This window comes from Parasteatoda tepidariorum, chromosome 7, assembly GCF_982258835.1.
Source record: "Parasteatoda tepidariorum strain Cologne lab strain chromosome 7, Ptep-v5.0, whole genome shotgun sequence".
NCBI classification, from domain to species: Eukaryota; Metazoa; Arthropoda; class Arachnida; order Araneae; family Theridiidae; genus Parasteatoda; species Parasteatoda tepidariorum.
In genome coordinates, this window is record NC_141761.1 from 89,052,786 (window position 1) to 89,067,833 (window position 15,048).

The 15,048-nt window shown below is 26.3% G+C and overlaps 1 protein-coding gene across 3 annotated transcripts in view; it reads left to right on the forward strand.

Annotated features, from left to right (window-relative positions):
- The window catches only part of Hyccin (PI4KA lipid kinase complex subunit hyccin), a 38,940-nt gene extending 23,892 nt beyond the window's left edge, over positions 1-15,048 (forward strand). Inside the window, exons 11-14 of one of the 3 annotated variants that reach the window (XR_011637228.2) lie at positions 799-955; positions 2,653-3,201; positions 3,307-3,433; positions 13,015-15,048. Coding sequence is in view for 2 of the 3 variants with exons in the window: in XM_071183178.2 (XP_071039279.2) it covers positions 799-955; positions 2,653-3,197 (702 nt within the window). In the remaining variant the exon portion in view is untranslated. Of the gene's footprint in view, positions 1-798; positions 956-2,652; positions 4,063-13,014 lie in introns of those variants that run through there. The other 2 variants (XM_071183178.2, XM_043041888.3) reach the window with 2 other exon arrangements.

The window sequence follows — 15,048 nt, forward strand, 5'->3', positions numbered from 1 at the left end:
TTGGATTGGGTTCAAAATTATAAGGCTAGGGAGTTGAACATTAGTAGTCGTATAATCAAAAATTGGGTCGGCTGTTCAATAACGGTTATAAAATAAAATATTGAAATGTGATTTTCAGGGTGCAGATAATTATTCAATATTGATAATAAGAATAGTATACATGGTACATTGTGTTAGAATACTTGTGAAATTTTAATATTGCAATATTTAAAAAAATGTCTTTTCTACAAACATCAAGGAAAGCTGTCCCTTATGCCAATGCTTAGTGCCTAATCAAGAAAAACATTAAGGATCTCATTTTAAACCAAATCATGGAGAGAAATTCTGGAAAGATCTGGTGGAATAATCTCAAAGATCTTCCTGTTTGGTCAAGATGCAAAGCAGTCACTGAGTTTACACTGGACATGACTGTCTCCTTAAACATCTTCATCGAATTCATGTTGTACAAGCCCTTTTCTGCACGCTTTGTGACCTACAGAAAGCGATAGATGCTGACCACCTTTGTCGTTGCCCGTCACTAAAGGACATATCTTAGTGCGACTATTACTGGCGTGCAAGGGACTTATTGAGTTCATGGACTTTTCTCACAATGCCTGACATGATTTTCTTTTCTTTATGTTCTCATTTGATCCTCCCCTTTTGTGGTGTAGAGGTCTTTCAGTAACTCTGGCGGTTGGAAATACTATAAAAAAAATTTTAAAATATTATACCACTCAGATCTTTCTTGGAAGTCTATTCAAGAATTCTTAAGTGTTATAAATTACTAACCCTGAAATTAATTCTTTTGTGGTATTTCAGGTAACAAACGCCATCCGCCATTCTCTAAAAACAAATCCATCAGGCCAGCCTTGTGATGGTCCAATGGGTATAAGTATTGCTTTATCTCCAACAACAGTTGTTAGTACTGTTACACGAGCAATTACTAATGCCTCTTTCCGAGCAAAGAAATTGCCAGGTATTTTATCAACTACTCACTTCTACAATTTTTTTTTACATTTCATGATTTTAATTTATATGTTAGTTGTTCGAGAATTCTAAGAAACATGTAGTACATTTTGAATGCCATAGTAATAACATTTGGTTAGTGTATTTGTATAATTTTTAGCCCTACAGACCTTAACCTACAGCTTGAGAGAGCTTAAGCTTAACATGTGTTCGATTACCAAAAGTTAAGACAAAAATACATTTAAATATTTGTTTCATTTGATTTTTAAGAGTTAAATTAATATAAATTTTGGGTAGTTTTAGGAAGTTTGTTTTCGTTTACACTTATTTTGCCATTCATATAGTTAAACATATTTCGGAAAGGAAATGTGAAATGTAAAGTTTACTAATGCTCAAATGATAAGATCTAATAGCCTTTAGAACAGATGAGTTTTTTCCTCTTTTTAAATTTTTTTTAGAAACGAAAGAATGGTTTCACTTCCATCTGATCAAGGCAAGGAAAAAACTGCTGCTCATATTTTAAATTTTAAGAGGTCAAAAAAAAGTTCTTTTTTTTTCATTAATAGGAGCACAAACTCAAAAATTATAATTTTTTCCCCCCCAGAATAACATTTTGTTTTCCTTTTCTGCTATTTTTTTCTCTGATGTTTCGTAAACCGCTTTATAATTAACCTCCTAGAAAAGAAACAATTTAAAATAACATTCAAACGATTTAAAATGGCACATTCACGAGATTTAAAATGACACATCACAATTCATATTCACGTGAATTTAAATCACACATTGCAATCCATATGTGTAATATGAAATCACACACCACGATATATATATTCCCACAATTGAAAATTATACATTGTAATCTGTATTCATGAAATTTTAAATTTTGCATCAGGATTTATATGAATCTGATTTAAAAATCTCACATTGGGATTCCTATTCATGCATTTTAAAATCATGCACAGAGATTCATATTCATGTATTTTAAAAATCAAACATTGAGATTTGTATTCGCTCAATTTAAAAAAAAAGAAAAAAAACCTGCATCGTTGTTATTTCATTTTTTTAAAATTAAAGTCTTGATAATATTTTATGGATGTATGATTCCTTATGCTTTTTCTAGCTAAAATTTCAAATATTTTCAAATTATTTAATAAGTGTTTTTCACATAACGATTTAAGATTTTTATTTTCATCTTTTTTTGGGTTTTTACCTAATTCATACCTGCTTAAAAATAATTTAACCAAATTAACAATTTTAATAATTACTAAATTGTTAAAAAGTTATGAACTATGAAATTGCATGTTAATTTTATTTGTAAATAAATGTTTAGTTCAATATTTTTGTTTTTTCCCTACAAAATTATTGAAACTCTTTTTTTTTTGTTGTTTTTGTTTTTTTAAAACCAGCTGATTAAATGAATGTTGAATTATATTACAAATTTTGTTATTGCGATTATTTATGTGTATCTTCAAACCGAATGATTATTATCTAACCTAAGTTTTTTAATTTTCCTAGGGTTAAACCTAATTATCAATTCTGTAAAAATATGTGCATAATAAAATTGATACTCATATAACCTAACAGTTCATTACATAAAACTTTAGATTTCTCTTTTAAGCTTTTTTTGTTTTTTCTTTACCAAATTCATCCCGACTTTACATTAGAAATAATTTGTGTGCATTTTTATATGTTGAAACTTTCTTCTAGATGATATTCCCATCCAAGAGAAAGATGGCGCTGAAAATACTCACCTATCTTCAATTAACGAGGAAAGTGAGGAACCAGAAGTACAACCTCCAAATAAAGGTAGAAAGTATGGCAGTATTTCGGCTGGAATAACAAAAGTAGGCGTCTTGCAATTACGAAAAGGCAAAGATAAAAAGAAAGACAAAGATGCCATAAATGGGGACACTGTTGACAGTAAGAGCAACGGCAAACTGAACGAAACACCGACTATTTCAAACAGCGACGAAGATCTCAAAGTTTTTACAAACGGAGAGACTATGACTTTGAGTAACTCATACCCCAGTAGAATTGACTTACAATTACCTAAAAGCCCTCTAATCAGCATTCCAAATGAAGACAACTTTGAGTTCAAAGACGCTGTAAGTAATGCCAAATTCGTCAATCATTCTCGCCAAGGTTCTGATGTTGTGATCACTACAGATGGTGGGTGTGTTTTGAAAACACTTGTAAATAAATCGGACTCGTCTAATGGGCTTCAAAATTCGGCCATGCAGACTGCTGTTTAATAGTGTGAGTGCATCTTGAATTATATAAAACCTATTGCCTCATTTTTTTTTGTTGGTTTGAGAAATTATTTTGGTACTTTTCTATTATATTGACCGCAGTCTTTTTTAGTTATGATCCTATTTGGCTTACAAAGGTTTAGGAAATTTCAATTCAATGACATCCGTCTGGTGGTTTTACAAACTGATGTGAATGTTTCCCATACACTGATTCCTTATATCAGTGGTTTTCAAAATTTGTATCCTTTACTCCTTTGTAAATTTATTTTGAACACAAAAAGGCATACTGTTTTCATTTTTTAAAACACTTTTGGAAAATAGTCTGAAGATTATGTTTAACTATATGGTGGTATACATGACTGGGGAGTTGCATTGCAAAAGTCAATTTTGTAGGATTCTGAGTTGAAATTTTTTTTTTTTGGTTGATTAAAAATTAAATCTTATGGGTTAATATTTTTTTTTTTTTTGATCTTATGAAATTGTTTAGAAATATATTTATCATTACAGGGGTCTGTCTAAGTTTTTCTGAGAGGTACCTATTTTGTGAAAATTTAGACATAATTTGTGAAAATTAAAAATTATATAAAAAAATCAACATGGAAATATGGATTTATCGTTTCTTACGGGATAAAAAAATAAAATTTTAATAAAAAGTATTTTGTGAAACTACTGTTTTTTCTAAAGTTAAATTTGTGATGGTACCGCTAAACGGTGCTAAATTTGACCTGGACAGACCCCTGCATTATGTGAACAAAAATATGGCAAATTTTATCACATTTGTTTAAATTGTGACGTATTACAAAATTAAATTATTACATTTGAACCTTTTAGAACTGTATTATTAAAATATTAAAAAATGACAAAAAAATTATTCATGTGATTGAAAAATCAATATTAATAAATAAATTATTTATAAATTATGATTCGTAAAATTTTTAACCAAAATTTATTTAGCTAAGTTGTAAAGTTAAGTATATAATGGAAATTAAACTCATTTTTAATAATGCCCTAGTTCATGAATATCTACTAAAGAATTAGGCAAGTTTTACGTGTGTGGGAATTTCAGATATTGACATCTTGTTCTTTTCTCATAATGGTTTTGCATGATTTCACATTTTAAAGATATGTGTTTATTAAAATCCGTTTCTTCATTTACTATAAAATTTACTTAACAAATTAAGAACTTTAAATTTATTTTTGTTAAAAGAAAACTAGAAATATGTAATTTGAAATTAACATTTGCTTAATAATAATAATTATAACGTTCAAGGATTGGGTGAAAATTACAATTGAGTAGAATTAAAAGATAGATTCTTAGAGAAGTCTGTTGGAATCAGACATTTTTGTTAGGCATGATAAGTTGGAATTAAAAGTTTGTTTTCTAGTAATTGTAATTCACGTCTGCAAGGACCTTCCCCTTTGTTTGTATTTACTCTTCTCTCTCTTTTGTTACTAGTACCTAAGTAATGTTGTTTTTGGTTTTGTAAATACAATGCTGGCTCTTCTGCTATCAAACTCCGTGTCCAAACACTGACTCTAAGCATTAAATCAAAACTTTATGATATTGCAATCCAAATGTGGATAATAAACAAGAAAAATCTGAGTTGTATTTAAGTTTTTTAATTGTAACTTTTTTTTTGGAATTTTTTCGGAAAATTCAGTAAAAAATTTAAAATTGTCATTAGGTTCTATAGAACTCACTTTCAATCAACAGGTCCAGATTTAATGAAGTAGGGCTACCTTTTGAAAAATTTTGAAAATCAATGTTTGTATAAGAACATCGGCAAAATCAGTTTGTCTGTGGGGAAACATACAAGTCCATTAGAGCTTTTAATTACTGATTTACTGCTCTTTAATATCCAATGTTTTTAAGTTGTGAAATATGTGTAAATGATAAAATATGGTGATTGGTGACTTAAAAGATCAATATAAAAGAAATGTACCATTGTTTGTTACTTTTATAGATTTGATTTTTTTTTTATTAACTCTATTACTAGTGTGTGTGGCACCAGAAATATTTCAATTTTCTAAAAAAGTTATTTTTATCATTGTCTAAATCTTTGTGTTATATTCTTTGTATTTTGTAACTGTACAAAAATTTCTAAGCCCAGTTAAATAATTTTATGGGCAAGATGTTATGTTTTTATTAGTGGCAAATAAAATAGACTTTAATCACATTATTTTTCACGTTTGTAACATTTAATTCAGAAATAAATTAAAGTAATTTTATCGCATTTAATCTTCATCCCTTACTAATTTTATTTTAAGTTATTAAAAAAAATGAATTTTTGGTATTATTAGGTTGTAAATCTTCTTTCTTCTTATACTCAATGCATCTTAGATTGTGCTAGAAATTAAACACATTAGTTATTGTCATGGTAATACTATTAATTGTAAAAATTACAGCTATATAACACCGCTTCTCAGTGTCTTTTTTTAAAATAAAACAAGCAAACAATCTAGCATTGCATTGTACTAACATTGTATGCAAGAATTGAATTCCATTATTACAGTTAAAACCGTGTGTCTGACGCAGCATGTCCTCTCTGGACCTTGTGCCATTAAATCTTACATTCAGTTCAATTCAATCCATTATTACAGTTGTTTGTTAATTAGCTTGTATAATTGTAAAAATTAGATAAAGTACAAAATTTTTTATTTTTCCAATTTGACTTATTTTTAAATATACTATATTAAATTTGCTTATTAAAAAGCTTTATGCGTAAGCAAAATTGGAGAAAAGGAAACCAAATTTTCAGGGTTCCAATAACATTTAGAGTTATATATTTTAGTTTTGTTTCTGAGAAGCTTTAGATGAATGTTAAAATTTTGTTAACATAGTACTGGTGCCATAGAAATTATGTAAAAATTGAATGTGTGAATTTTTTTTTTTAACATTTTTTTATATGTCCAATATATATATGTAGATGTCTGATATATATGTTTGGCACTTAGCTTTGTGAAGTTGTTGTGAAGATTTCATTGAAAGACTAAATGTGATACTGTTGATACTTTATGACAGATCTATTCAAAAATTAATATAATTTTTTTACTTGATCTCTGTTAATTTGTGTTTTTGAATTGAAAAGTACTTTTGTTACCATATAACCTGTTATTTATTATATATATCAATGTAATGATAAAATATATTTTTAAGTGCAATTGTAGAAAATGTAAATAAGATTGATTAGTTTGTTGAAGTCGGTAATTTGTGTTTCATTCGACATCTTTCATTGAAAGAAACTTAGAATTAGATTAAGCATCTCTTATTTATTTGTGAAATAAAATACTCAATTTTCAAAGTGGGGAAATTTTTTTTAAAGGTTAGTAGTAGCAAATGGCTGAATAAAATATCTTTAATATTAATTGTAAGCATAAACTATTTAGCTTGAAGCATATCAAAAGAAAACTCCTTTTACGGTATCCGACTGGGGGAAGATCGGCTATTTCGATGAAAATTACAATTTATTTTATTGTCTATAACTTTATTGTTAACTTTAGTTTATTAGCTTTCCAAATCTGTTTTCCTTTTTGATATCTGATCTTTATAATCAAAGATGTAGTTGTTTTCCCAATTGCTAGCAGAATAGCAATCGTTTACTTTAAATGAGTTTTCATGGAAATGTTGATTTTGAAAAAATGTCGTTACTCTTACACACATTACAAAAAAGATTATTACAGAAATCTTTGAAACTTTGTTTGCAGATTTTATATGATGTCTTGATATAAAGTTTTTTTTTTTTATATACATATTTTGAACTGGAAACTAAGGTCGAAGTGGGAATTTTTAATTTTTTTTTTTTATCCTGCTTTGAATAAGAACATTTAGAATTTTTCTTTTAAAAATCAATATTGAACGATATATTTAGTTCTAGTTCATTGTATATTTGAACTTTTTTAAAAATTTTAATTCAAAATACGGGTAACCATATTATTGATCTAGGTCAGTGTTTCCCAAAGTGTGGTACGTGTGCCCCCAGGGGTACGGGAACAGTTTAGAGGGGGTACGCGTTCTTATGCAAAATATCTTGCAACAAACGAAAATTTCAAAAAAATTTATTTAAAAACAAAGCTAGCAATGAAAATTTAGGATTATGTATTTTTCTATTGGCTATTTTTTCCAGAGTTAACAGTTAATAATAAGTGGTGTCAACAGCTAGTTGTGATTTTAAACTTTTGTGCAATTTTTTTATAGTAAAAAATACATTCATTTTTTTATTAGTGGTACGCAGCGTTACGAAAAATTTAGAAAGGGTACACAAAACTCATAAGTTTGGGAAACACTGATCTAGGTTAATGTGGCATAAACAATTAGTAGTTTTTATGCTCAAATCTGCCTTCATTTTAAAAACTAATTTATCTGCTCTTATTTTAAAAACTAAAAGTTTAATTTAGATTTATAAATTTCGGACCCTTGTTTACCAAAATTAAATTTTAATGAAAGCTGTTTGAAAAATATTAGTCGAACCCAGTTGGATACCTTAATAAAATTTGCTGCAAAATTATTACTTCTAATGTTGTATAAAATGATATTAATGAGTGGTTTACTTTTTTATGCCTATTTTTGTTAAATATGCTGCTACAAAGAAAGAACTGCCAAATTTGGCAAACCAACAAAATTAAAATTCGTAATATTTATGAAAACATAAAATTCTGGCTCTCAACAAAATTTGAATTTAAATTTTTCTTTTTTTGGTACCTATATCAAATCTTATTAGCCATCCTTGCTGTTATACATTTGATCTATATTATATTCTACTTTTAATTCATTCTATTTTCAAGTTAAGTTTTTGTTTGGTACTAAGTACCTAAACTAATGCTTTAAACATGGTTTGGCATTGTTTTTGAGCGTTGAAACACTGCCAATGATTTCAATATCATAGGTGTAGTTAATTTTTATAGCTTTCTAATTAAAGATGTAGTGGGTGTAATGAAACATAGAAAAGAAATAGATCTTTATTTAAATTTAAGTGCACTATCTGACACATTGAAATTTCATATTTAAAGACAAAAATAGTTTTATGCATTTTCAAGTAATTATAAAATTTTATGTTGAAATGGGTGTGAGTAACAATTAGAAAACTAGATTGCAGTAACATACCAATAAATTTTATTTATTTGTCTGATTTGTTCATTATATTATAAATACATGTTTGTTGTAAGTTTTTAGATGCAAAATAAGTAAATAAGTTGCTCATTTAAGTCTTAATTTATAATATACTAAATTTTAATACTTTGCCATATTGTTCATTTAATAGTTTTAAATTTGTAATTGTATGTAATAAATGCTACAATATTGCTGATAATTATCTTTATATTCCAGATTATAATTTAATAAAAGTACAGTGTTCACAAAACTTAGTATAAAACTAGTAGTCAAATAAAAATATTATGCATTTAATTTTTTTTTCACTTTATCATTTATAATTTAGACCAGTATAATCTCTACTTAATATTAAAAGGCTACTGCTATTAAATAAATGTGTTGTTTTCTGTATATAAAGAAGTGACAAGCTTTTAAAAAATTACCTTTAAAAAGTTAATTTCTTTTTTCTACGGCATTTTACATATTTGCTTTTGAAAACATTGAATTTTTTTTATTTTCATTTAAATTCTTTTTCTCTTCCTCAAGAAAACTTTATACCTGTAAAAAATTATTTTAAAAATGTATCTTAAGTATGCTCAAAAGACGTAGTTTATCTGAAATATTAATACCGTACTACTTTTTTATATTTATTTAAAAAATATGATTTATGCATTAGTTGCTGCGCTTGTATTATTGTATTCTAATAATTGTGTAATGCCACTATCTTTTTAATTAATGAGGTTGCTCCTTGTATGATGCTATGCTTTTTAACGCCATTTTTAAGATTACTAAAAATGCAATCTTCCACTTTTTTGTTAGGATATTATCTTGTAATGCTATTTTATAGGTATATAATTTATTTTTGGCTTACTAATTAAGATGATAAATGTGTATATTAGCAATATGAACTCATTTTTAAAGTGTAATGATAAATTTTCTTCTATATTATAAATAACATTTGCTAAATATTGAGGAGATTAAAATTGATAATGTTGCTAAATTGTCTTCTTCTTTTTTTTAAAGACATTATTAAATCTTAGCTTTTTTAATATGTCAGTTGGACTAAACTTTTGCTACAGAATTAAGATTAAAATAAATATATTATTATGAAACATTTGAAAATTTTCAGACGTATTTTCATTATTCATTTTTCAGAAAAACATATTTTAAAAATAAATGCATATTTTTAAATGAAAACATTTCTAAAAGCTGTATCATTAAATTGAACTACAAAATGCAAATGTTTTTTCATCTGTCATATGTATTCAAAAAGTAATATTTAAAAAAAAATCTTTTAGCAAGATTCTTTATAGGTCATAACTAATTATTTGACTCATAGACTGAAAATTTAATGTTTTTATGCTTCTTTCTTTTATGTCAAACAAATAAGCGCATCATAATATAAATACTCCTAAAGTTTTAATAAAATTATTGATAACTTATATAATTTTACTTTTTCGATCTTTGAAGTTAAAGTTTCTGGTCCTTGGAGTAAATTTTTTTATATAGGTTAACTATTATGAGCTAGTTTAATTAAGCTTACTTAAGTTTCTGTTAAATTTTATTACATTTTAATGGTAAAATACTATTTAAGAATTTAAATTTCTTGTTAAATTTCATTAAACTTTTCTTGTATACAATTTACCTCTTCAGTTTTATGGTTTATCCCAGTGTATATGTTATTAATTTAGTGAAAAATGGATTTATATGATAGCAAATAGAGTAAAAGTCACCAAAATTCTTATTAGATTTTTTAAAATGTGATAGTTTTTTATTTGCTGTTAAATAAATTATTACTAGCATAAATTTTTATGTTTATTTCTTTAATCCTGAAAAAAAATTTATGTGACATTATTGCTTTCAGCTTATCTTTAATACATAGATCTGCAAAAGCAAAATTGTTTCCTTAAATATGAGTGATTTTTAATAATAAAAAAAATCTTACATTTCTGTAATATCTAATATTTATTATCCCTGCATCTAAAACTAGAATTAAAAAGGTTAAGGTTTTGCCCTTTGATGTTAAGCACTATGCAGAAAAGAAATATGTGGGATATTTGGGATTATTAATATGATATTTTACTGATTCTGATAGTCTTACAATATTCAGCAATTATAAGATTCTGTTAGGTTTTTCTTTATCTGCACATTTAAATATCAATGTGCTGATTAGTTTTTTTTTTCTCTTATGTACCTAAATATGTCTGTAAATATGTTTGTTCATATATGCTCAATAGACTTATTAAGTTTATTGTTGTGCAACTCTACTTAAAACATTTCATTTTTGTATCATATTTTCAAGTTGACTCTTTACTCAATCCTCTGTTGCAAGTTCAGATGTGTAATTCAATTATAAGCTATTGATATATATTAGCAATGTCAAATTTTTCTCTTGAAAATTGCACAAGCAATTAAATTACCAAACTTCCAAATGCTTCATTGAAGAGCTAAGCTCAAAAACATGTTAGGTACATGTTATAATGATAAATTATACATTTAATTTTTTTTAAATATATGTTTAATAAACATATTACTGTATTGTAAATGTAAAAATAATTGTGTTAAGTATAAGTTGAGTTTTGTACAAAGAGGCAAGATGATGTAAACTTGCAACAGAGAAGTTTTTTTTTCCTCTTTTCATTTCATACTTTTTTTCTCATTGGCTTGGATTAAATTTTAAGATAGATCATGTTTATTCATTGTTACTTGGAACATTGTATCGTATTCCACTTCCTATAAGTGTGCATGATTCTATTTTTTTCATGACACTTAGAAAAATATTTATTCAATAACATAAACCAATTTTTTGTAAATTTCAATTCTTTATGAACTGGAAAGATTTTCAAGTGAAAAATTTTGTGGAAGAGCATGCTAAATTTTATTTTGATCAGCGTGTAATTTGTTACATTTTGTAAGATATGTTGTTAAATCCAGATTTAACTACTAGTCTTACTCTGTTGTAATGAAACAGTTTCAAGAAAAGGGATTTTCAGGGAAAAAGATGTTTTTTAAGCAGCTTTCAGGTGATGCGTTTTTACATTCTAAAATTAATTTTTTTGGCTTATAATTGAATATTTCCTAACGTGCATTTCCACTAAACTTTTGAATTAAGAAAACAAATTTGTGCCAAATGATTATCAAAGTTGTCGTGTATTTTTTTCTCTAGTTAAAAATAACTTTAAAAGAATCACGTATGCTGCAAGCATTTCATTATGTTTCATTATAACTTGTACATTATAACTTCAATAATAACTTGTTTATTATTTTTAGCTGATAATTTTATTAATGTTATCAAGATCATTATTTTTAGTTATTAGCTTTAATAATATCATGATTATTGTTTTGGGCTAATAACTTTATTAATATTATGTTTATTTTTTTTTTAGTTAATTTCAATAACGTTATAAAGATTGTTATTTTTAGTTGTTAGCTTCAATAATATTTATTATTATGAATATTATTTTGATAATATTAAATTGAAAGTCATACTTAAAGATAATTTTGTAATTTCTATAGCTTTTTTCAATACTTGTTTACTTGAATATTTTTAAATGATTGTCCCCTTTATGCAAATACATTCAAAAATCATGGTTGAAACAATTTGATACATTTTTGCTATACTTAAAACAAAAAATATTTTTACAGCATAAGTTGGAGATCTTTTGCTTGTTTTCTAACACTCTGAAGTAAGTGGAAAAACATATTAAGTGGTGTTTTGAAAATACTAAGGTTTTTAGTTGAATGTGAATAAAAAAGAAATTGAATTCAGTCTAACTACCAAGGTGGCATTTAATAAAGGAAAAAAAAACAGTTTTATGAAGCTTTTATATTCATTGAATTTGATTTTGCAAACTTTTAGTAAATTTCACTTTACATGCGTTTCCATTGAGCTCTAAATGATATAGTGTGAAAAAGTTTTTTTAAACATAATTGCGTGTACTCCACTCTTCTTATTGTGCAAATTATAATTAATCATATAAATAAAGTATTTATGTTTAAGCATTATACTAAAGAGTAGCATAATGTAGAGACTCTAACATTATGAAATATTTGGCGTAAATAATATTGTGAATACTATGTACAATGTGTGTACAGGAAATTACTTTTTTCTCTCTCTCTCTAACTGTAGTGCCTTCAGTGTATTTAAGCGTACACTTTCCTTAAAAAATACTAAGTCAATCATTTCTAGTTACTCTCAGATTTACAAATTTTGTTGGTGAAACTGAACTGCTATTGCTCATTTGTTTACTAAGCATTGTTGAAGTAATAATTTTGTTAAGTTTTATTTAGATTTGTCTGATAGATTTTAATAAATAAATTTCTTTTCATGATCGTGGTTTTCTGCCGTGTTTAATGACAGTTTGTTTCAAAACTGCTTTCTTTGATATGCATTTTTTATGCTACTTTGATTTTCTTAACACGTTGCAACCCTTCATCTATTTAAAACTTATTGCTATTTTTTTAAGAATTTTAATTTATTTAACAATTTTATGTTATGCATAACATTTTGTCATTTTTCTTTATACAGCTCTTTTATTTGCCTTCCATGTTGCTTCATTTCGATTTCTAAGCTTTTTTACAGATTATATTTCATGAAAAATGTTTGCTTTTATGTATTTTTTCTTTTAATAACTTACATCTCATTTGATAAGTTACTTAGATATTCTTTTTATTAGCATCGTGGATAAATTTTTTTTCTTTTTTCATATCTGTTATTTGCTTAATATGTTGCAGCTCTTTTATTTCTAAATTTAGGTTGCAGAAATGTTCATTTTATCACCAATACGTCCTATGGATATTTTGCATTGCAAACCTTTTTGCTTTATGAATTCCATTTGAATATAAGCTTCTTCTTTTTTTTATTCTCACAGTGAATGGTTTAAAAGTACGATGATAATAGCATACTTTACTTAAAATTTAACCTTAACATGACAGTATAATAATGTATTTTTAATGTATGTCTAAGAATTTATGTTCTATTTTGCATAATAGAACATCAGTTTATGTTCAGACATTATAATGCTCTGATGTTCTATACTTATTTTGTATTTGGTGGTAACTGTTGTCTTGCGAACTAAGTACAGAATAAATTTATATTGTTGTTGTGACATTCCTAGCTTTAAATGTTGTCTTTATTAAATTCTGTCAAATGTGTTTAAATGTCATGAACATTGTCTCACAAAATTTTGATATCATTGAAACTTTAGTAACTTAACTAACTCAATTGTGAAATTAATTTTATATACACTACTTCTCATGGTCACTACTAGCTTAGTGCCAATTTACCTTCTAAGATATTTTAAGTCGTTAAAAGTTTTGAATACCAGTGTTTGTATAGATGTACTTTAAAATTTTAACACTATTATTCATCCTGGCTATTTGTATTATTAATCCATGTTATATCTATATTCATCTATATTATCTTCATTATTCACATATATTATCTCTATAATTGATTAAGTTTTTTTTTGTCGCCATTATAGATTCCTAATTAATGTGCTAATTTTAAGGAATGTGCATCATAAATAACAGATTTTTCAGTATTTTCAACTATCATGTTGTTTACCTTCTTCCGTCAATGGCCATTAAATATAATTTGTTTATACATACACTAATGTAAGGAAATGTTTGTTATACACAACAGATTTTCCAACAATTTGTACCATCAGTGCAATCGTTTTCTTCGGGTAAATATGGTTTCCAGGCCATTAAATATTTCTTTGTTAATGTATGTGCTAATTTAAGAAAATGCAAATTATACATGAGTCTTTCCAAAATTTTGTACCAACAAGTCATTTATCTTCTTCAGATAAATGTGGTTTCATGGCCATTAAATATTTCTTTGTTCATGTATGTGCTAATTTAAGGGAATGCAAGATTAAACAACGGATTTTCTGATATTTTGTATCATCAGAGCAATTACCTTTTAGAGGTATATCCTTAAGGTGACCTTTCTAGCCTTTTGTTTTAGTTATTTCCTTGTCTCATTTTATTTAGACATTATTACAGCGCTATGTTGTTTTGTTTCCTTCACATTGTGCTTTATTGAGTGCATTTGACACAATGCAGCTGCATCTGTCTCTTGTGCCATTATAATTTAACTTTCTATGGAAATATGAAACGATTAACTGGCATTCCTATATTTAAGAGACGTTAAAAAAATATTATAATATTATCATTCTGGCTGTGCTCAAAGCTATTTTGTGCTCTCTTGCTTAAATACTTCTTGTTTTATCAAAATCTATTGTGACATTTTTTTTTTCTTGCCTCAATAAAGTTTAATTATTCTTATCTTTCTCTTTAAGACATTTTTACTTCATTAATCAATGATTTTAAATCTGATTGAGTGGTTATCTTTAATGAACTAAGATGTCCAGATAGAGTTTAACGTACAAATATATAAATGAACTTATATCATGTGCTCTTTGTGTAATGGGATCTTCTAATTATTTCATTTTTTTAAAAAAAATTTGGGAGTTTGTATGCCTTATCCTCTGACATTTGTCATTTATTGTAAATGATTTGGATAGCAATATTTAGTACTTTATAAATATAGTCGTCTGTGAACTTATTGTAAAAGCAAACAAATCAATGTATAGAGAAATATCTACATGTATTGTATTGTTAAGAGTGTAGTACATTATGAATATTTGAAATGTACAGTGTTCTTTTTATTAAATTGCTGTGTATAGGAAAACACTACTTCTAAGAGATTTTATCTGTTATAGTGGATGTTATAAATCTTCTAGTAAAGATTATTTAAATATT